This window comes from Puma concolor, chromosome E1 (assembly GCF_028749965.1).
Source record: "Puma concolor isolate L17-30 chromosome E1, mPumCon1.1.hap2, whole genome shotgun sequence".
Taxonomy (NCBI): Eukaryota; Metazoa; Chordata; class Mammalia; order Carnivora; family Felidae; genus Puma; species Puma concolor.
This window is the reverse complement of record NC_141680.1, coordinates 1124286-1130285: the sequence shown is the minus strand read 5'-3', so window position 1 is coordinate 1130285 and position 6000 is coordinate 1124286. Positions and strand designations below refer to the sequence as shown.

At 66.1% G+C, this 6000-nt stretch overlaps 1 protein-coding gene across 2 annotated transcripts in view; it reads right to left on the bottom strand.

Moving 5' to 3' along the window:
* Nucleotides 1-1060: 1060 nt before the first annotated feature.
* Nucleotides 1061-6000, bottom strand: part of KIAA0753 (KIAA0753 ortholog) — a 32454-nt gene continuing 27514 nt past the window's right edge. The window contains exon 17 of one of the 2 annotated variants that reach the window (XM_086685660.1): nucleotides 1061-2230. In XM_086685660.1, coding sequence (XP_086541786.1) covers nucleotides 2113-2230 — 118 coding nt within the window. In that variant the 3' untranslated portion in view covers nucleotides 1061-2112. Of the gene's footprint in view, nucleotides 2231-2331; nucleotides 2651-6000 lie in introns of those variants that run through there. The other variant, XM_086685661.1, reaches the window with a different exon arrangement.

Below are 6000 nucleotides of genomic sequence, written 5' to 3'. Positions count from 1 at the left end.
CCCGTCCTCAGCCCCTTCCTGTCCCACTGGCGCCAAGGGCTTCAACTGAGACCCTCCTTGGCCTTCAGCCCCTCACCCGGAGAGAAGCCCTCAGGGACAAGAAAGACACCCTCGCCGCCTTCCCTCCCCCTTGCCTTCCCTCCCAGGTCCCGGTGCCGCCGCAGAGGGAGAACGGAGGACGCGTCTGCGGCCGCACACGTCTGCTCTCAGATGTGGCGTCCCCCGTGCACCAGCCTCGGACGCGGGGTCTGCGGTTCAGCCGGTGGCGACCACGTCACGCCACGTCAGGCTGACACGTGGGACAGACCCTCCCCCCCCCCCCAGAACCTTTCCCGGGAAGGGGGCTTTCTCCTTGTGTGGACCTAAGAGAACCCACTGGGCGCCAAGTACGGGTGGGCGGAGGCCCCGCCCTCAGAGCAGACAGACCAGAGAGGCAAGTGCACAGGCCGGGCGCCCGGGACCCACGTCTCCACACACGGGGACACCGGCCACACGGGGGGAGTGCCAACGGGCTGTGCGGCTGAGAGCCACACGCACGGGCCCAGAGAACCAGCACGGGGATCGGGTATGAGGCCTGGAGGCTGGGGTGCAGGGCCACCAACGGGGGACTCCCCGTCAACAGCTCCGCACCACTCGCCGGCGACCCCGGTGACTTCTGGCGGCTTATCCCTGCGTCTCTGGAGAAGGCTTCTCGGCGGAGACTCGCTGTGGGCCGAAGCTGTAACGCAGGCCCCACGTGGAGGCAGGGGGATGGCATTCCGGAACAAAGGGCAGTCTGGGTTGGGCGCCCCCTCGGACAGGGACACGGTGCTCGGGCCGCGCTGCCTGGGGCCGAGGAGGCAGAACACGCCTGAGTGAACTCTGGACACGGGATGTCGTGAGCACGCAGCCCTGAACACAGGCACGGCCTCCCGTCCCTTCCCGCCGCACCCCCCCCCCCCCAGTCTCCCGCACAGACGGGCAAGTACGTGAGGACGAGGAGACAACGCAGGCCTGCCTGGGTTCCGTCAATCACATCTCTGTCCACGGGAAAAGGTGTGAACCATCTCAGACACGCCCGTCCTTTAAGATCCTGAGTTTATTTTACAAATCACAGCAAACGCTAGCACACAAACGACTCCAGCTTCAGACGGCAGACGCCCCGCCAAGTGCACACGCGCCCCTCGCCTCGAAGACCTTCCAGTAACCTGGGAGCACTTTCCCTTCGGAGGCTGTGTCACGTTTAGGAGCGTGCGCACACGAAACAAAGCCCAATTTTGCACAGGTCGCGTGACGGGGCAGGTGCACCGCTCCCCGAAACACGTGTACTTGGGAGAAAAGTCCCAGATGTGACGCCATGCGTGTCATGAAGATGCACGTTATCCTGGGCGCGAATCCTCCCCTCGGGTGGGTCCTCAGCAGGGCTCCGGTCGAGGAAAACTCATGCACGTGCCTTTTCCGTTTCTGAAAAATCAGAGGCTTTCCTCTTGGTGAATCCTGACGGAGAGGGGAGGGGAGAGGAGAGGAGGGACGAGGGCACCGAGCGCCCCCCGCTCTCAGGTGTCTTCCTTTCTTGGCGGGGGGGGGTGGGCAGCACATCCAGGCCCATCCGTCCTCCCACCCAGGCTGCTCGGTGGGTCTGGAGGTGGGGGAGGTGCGACCCCGCAGAAGGGACATGAGCTGGGTGCCCTCCCGGCCCCTCAATTCAAGGTCTGCGTCCATACACCCCCCAGGGCGAGACCGGGGACCACGAGGGGCTGAGAGAGCCAGAGGAGGTGCCGCACACGGGGACTGGCAGGCTCACGGCCGGGTGACAGGGGCTGACGGGGGGTGACGGGGGGTGACGGGAGCATCTCGACCCCGGGAGTGAAAGACGTCTTCCACCACCTGCCAGGATGCTCGCGTCACCGATATCTCAACAGAAAAACCACAGTTTGGAAAACACCGTCTCGTCAGGCGATTCACGGTTCCTGGGCAATGAACGCCCACCGTCATCAACCACCGGCTCCACCGCCACGACGACGCGGAGACGCACGTCCTTCCTCTCCGAGGGCAGCGGCCTCGCCCAGAGGGACAGCCGAGGCCAAGGCCACCCGTGGGCCCCGGGGAGGAGGCCCACCACAGAGACGGGCTTCAAGCGGCGGCCTCCAAGAACTCCGATGTGAACACGGCTTCCGCGTAGTCCTCACACGTGTCCTCCAGCTCCGCGGCCACGGCGCCCAGAGCCTCATCCACCAGCTCGTCGGAGAAGCTGGAACACAAACCACGGCTGAAGGCGGCCGCCACGCGGGCCCCCACCCCCCCTCCCCCCTCCCGGGCTGCCACGCGGGCTGCTCCCTCCCCTGCTCACCCCTCCTCGTGCGCTCACCCGGAGTGGCTCACGTGCAAACTCGATCCCAAGGTGAGAGGCCCCCGCGGCCAGGACCGGACCGCGAGCGCACCCTCCACACACGGACGCCGACACATCGCGCTCCGGACCCACCGACAGACCGCCCTCAGACCTGCCTCGTGCCCCGCCGGCGCCCGCTCGCAGCTCACCCTGAGCCTGGGAGCCTCCCTCGGCCTGCCTCTCGTGACCTTGCCATTTCCCAAACGGCAAGGCCCTCCTCTGGGGAACGACCCCCAATCTGGGCTCCTCTGAGGTTTCTTCGCAGTCGCTCAGGTCATCCGCCTTTGGAACAAGGCCACAGAGGGGCCGCTGAGTCCCCTCAGTGCGTCGTCCGTCTGTCTCGCCTCTGACGGCGACTCTTCTCACCTGCGGTGAGGCCACCGCTCCCCCCGCGAACCCCGGGAACGGCTGCACGATCGCAGGGGGCATCGAGACTTCTCCTCCCACGTGCCCGAGTCAGCCGGCCGGCCAGCCGCGCAACGGCCGCGCTGTGACGCGGAGCCCTCCCCACGCGGTCCTTCCCTCGCTCGCTCCCGTGTGGACGCGGCCCCGCACGCTCGAACCCGGCACTTCCCGAGGCTCAGTGCCCCGCGCCGGCCAGAGCACCCGTCAGGCTGGCTGCGTCCCCTGGACGGCCCCGAGCTCAGACCCCACTTCCCGGCACGTCCTTCAGGCTCGCGGCCTCAGCCCGAAGGGGCCCCGGCAGCCCGGCCGGCAGAAGGGCGCTCGGAGCCGCGAGCTCGGCGCTGCTGGAGGCAATTCTGACACACCCGAGCTCCTCCTCCTGAGACGCTGTTCTCTGTCCATTCGCTCTCCTTCCTTGCCCGCCTCCAATCTCGGGGGGTCTTTCACTTACGTTTCGTCCTGGCCGCTAGCCTGGATGTCACGCACGCCACGCTTCCCTTACCGGCAGTCCCGGACCTCAGCGCCGCCCCTGACCTCCGGCCAGCCCGACCGCGGACGTTCCAACGGTTTTCCCAGACAAGCCGTGGGCCTCGGAGCAGCGCGGACGCTCCGAGGGGTGCTCGTCCGCACGCGCACCCGGGGAGACACGTTCGCTGTCTCCCGCAGACGACGTTCGCTTCCCCGCGCACTGACCTCGGACACCTCCGTGGCTCCCGTGTGGCCCACCTCTCTTCCGGGACCGTTTCTGACCGGCCCGAACCACACCCGTCTACCGTTTCCCACGGCGAACGTGTCCTGGTGAACGTTCTTGGGGGGGCCTCCGCCGGCTTCTCCGGGACCCCGGGCCCCTCCGCGTCGGCCGGCAGCTTCCGGAAGCCTTCCCGCACGCGTGCTTCCCTTCAACATAGCTTGTGTCCTGAGTTATCCTGAGCGAGCCGAGGGCACGAGCGACCGCTGCATTTACTCTGCCGCGCTTCCTACGTCCCTACGTCACGAACCCGCCCAAACTCCCACAGACACACAAAGGCGCTCTCGTGCGCTCAGACGCCCGAGCTCCCGGCCGGCTCCTTGCTTCCCGCCTTTGCGCCCCACGCGCTCCCGTCCTCCCTCCACCGGGCCAGCCGCTCGCTGTGTGTGCTGAAAAGCTCCCCCCGTGGAACCAGCTTTCCCCTTTTCTCTGGAGGTCCCGAGCTGGAGCTCATCTCCGGTCCGCCCCTCGCTGGTGCACACGCCCTCCGCTAGCTCAGTCACGAACAGAAACCAAGTTCTTGGACCCTGCGCATCCCGGAACGCGCCTTCCTTCTGCCCACAGACGCCTCAGGCGAGCACAGAGTTCGGGGTTCCGATACCTCGTAGCCGTTCTTTCTTCTGACGCGGGAAGGGGCCTGATGAACCCTCTGGAACCTTCTGTGCTCCTCACACGCCTTTCCACGGCGACGCCGTGACGTGCCTTCTGCTGTGTGCGCACACGCCTCACCCACACACCACGACAGGCCCCGTCCTCACAGCCGGGAGCTCCCGCCGTCAGACGAACGTCTGTGTCCCTGCGAGGTAAGTAAGCCGAAGCCTCGGCCCCGGGGGCGGACGGGCACTCAGGCCCCCAAGGACGGCTGCCGCGGGTCCAGAAAGCAGGTCGCCGACACCCACCGCACGCGGCCCTGCCGCTGAAGCCACGGTCTGTGGCCCACCTCCCGACACCTGAGTTGGAATTGCTGCACAATCCTCTAACGCGTAACATCTTTTCTTGCCTTTTTATTCTCCTCCGGAGATGAGGCTTTTTCTTTGAAGCTTTCCAGTGAATTCACTACATTCTTGACGTTTTTAATTGCTGATATTTTTACTCTCTAGAAACCTCTTTTCTCGGCTATCCATTCGTTCCCTGGCATGACCGTTCCCTTCGCTTCTCTGGGATGTGATTCTGGGCGCGTGGTGTGGAGGCCGCCGCCTCCTCCTCCTCCTCCTCCTCCTCCTCAGGCTGCACGGGGCAGTGGCCCAGGCCCTGGCGTGGGCTGCCCGTCTGGTCACAGCTCTGTGGCGCTGGGGGCGGGGCCTCCGCGCAGGCCTGGCGCCCTCGTCCTTGGTCCCAGCGCTCGGCTCCCTCGTTGGTTCTTTCCCGTTTGCCGTCCTTCATGGTTTTATGCCTTTCACGTGGCCGCCCGGTGACGTGGCGCCAGGCCACGGATTCAGGAAGGAGATAAACACACGGCTCCCACCCGCCCTCTCCCCACAAGTCTCCGCGGCCGCTGGTGAGTCTGCTTCCCCTGAAAGCGTCCCGGCCCGGGCCCCCTCCGGCCAGCACGCTACTGACACCGAGCCCGTGTCACCTGCTCCCTCTCGTCACGGGAGCAGCACGTTTCTTCGGGCGTGAGGAGGGTGGACACGTTACAAGCAAGAGAAGGGCAGAGCTCGCTCCCCTCCCCCGAGAGGCTACCGGACGGAGCCGGCCGTCCTGGCTGCTCCACCAGGGCCCGGTCAGCACGGGCCTGTCCTTGGGAGCGCCTGCCCGAGGAACAAGGCCCAGAGACAACAGAGAGCCGGAACGTTCGATGCACGGTGACCTGAGGGTCAAGGGCACCAGGGGAGACGTGTACAAATCATTCCTTCCACGCTCAGGCGGCGCTGCCCTACGTCCGGAGAATGACGAACAAAATGCACCACGAACCACGGGACGGGTCCGTCTTCCCCGGCTTGTTGTGGATTCCCCATACGCCGTCAGCCTCACGAGCCCTGGCAGCTTTGGGGACACGGCACGCCAGTGAACACGAGGACCCGCGGCGGCCTCCCCTCCTCCCCAGAAAGTAAATGAGCGAAGGTCTCCACGCTCCGGACGGCACCGCGTCAAGGGAGGTCTTGGCACCTCAGGGTAAGCCTGAGGGGCCGAATACAAGTGGTCATCCCCGATCCCATGCAAGAGCCCACCGCGACGGGAGACGGACGCAAAAGTCTCCAAGCAGAGAAAGGATGGAAGAGCGGAGGGGAGACGGCCACGACCTGGGGAGGACAGAAGGCAGGTGGCGGAATCGGAAGGAAGAGGAAGCCGGAGGGTCTGAGGAGAGCGATGCCAGGGAAACGCGAGCTGGCCGTCCCGCCGAAGGGGACCCCTGGCAGGTCCAAGCCCTGCGAACGACGGGGGCGGGCGGAGGCGAGGGGCTGGGAGCCGGTGAGTGTGCGAGTGTGCGGGAAGTCCGGGAAGTGCGCAAAACAATCAGCAGGTGAAAGGGGCACCA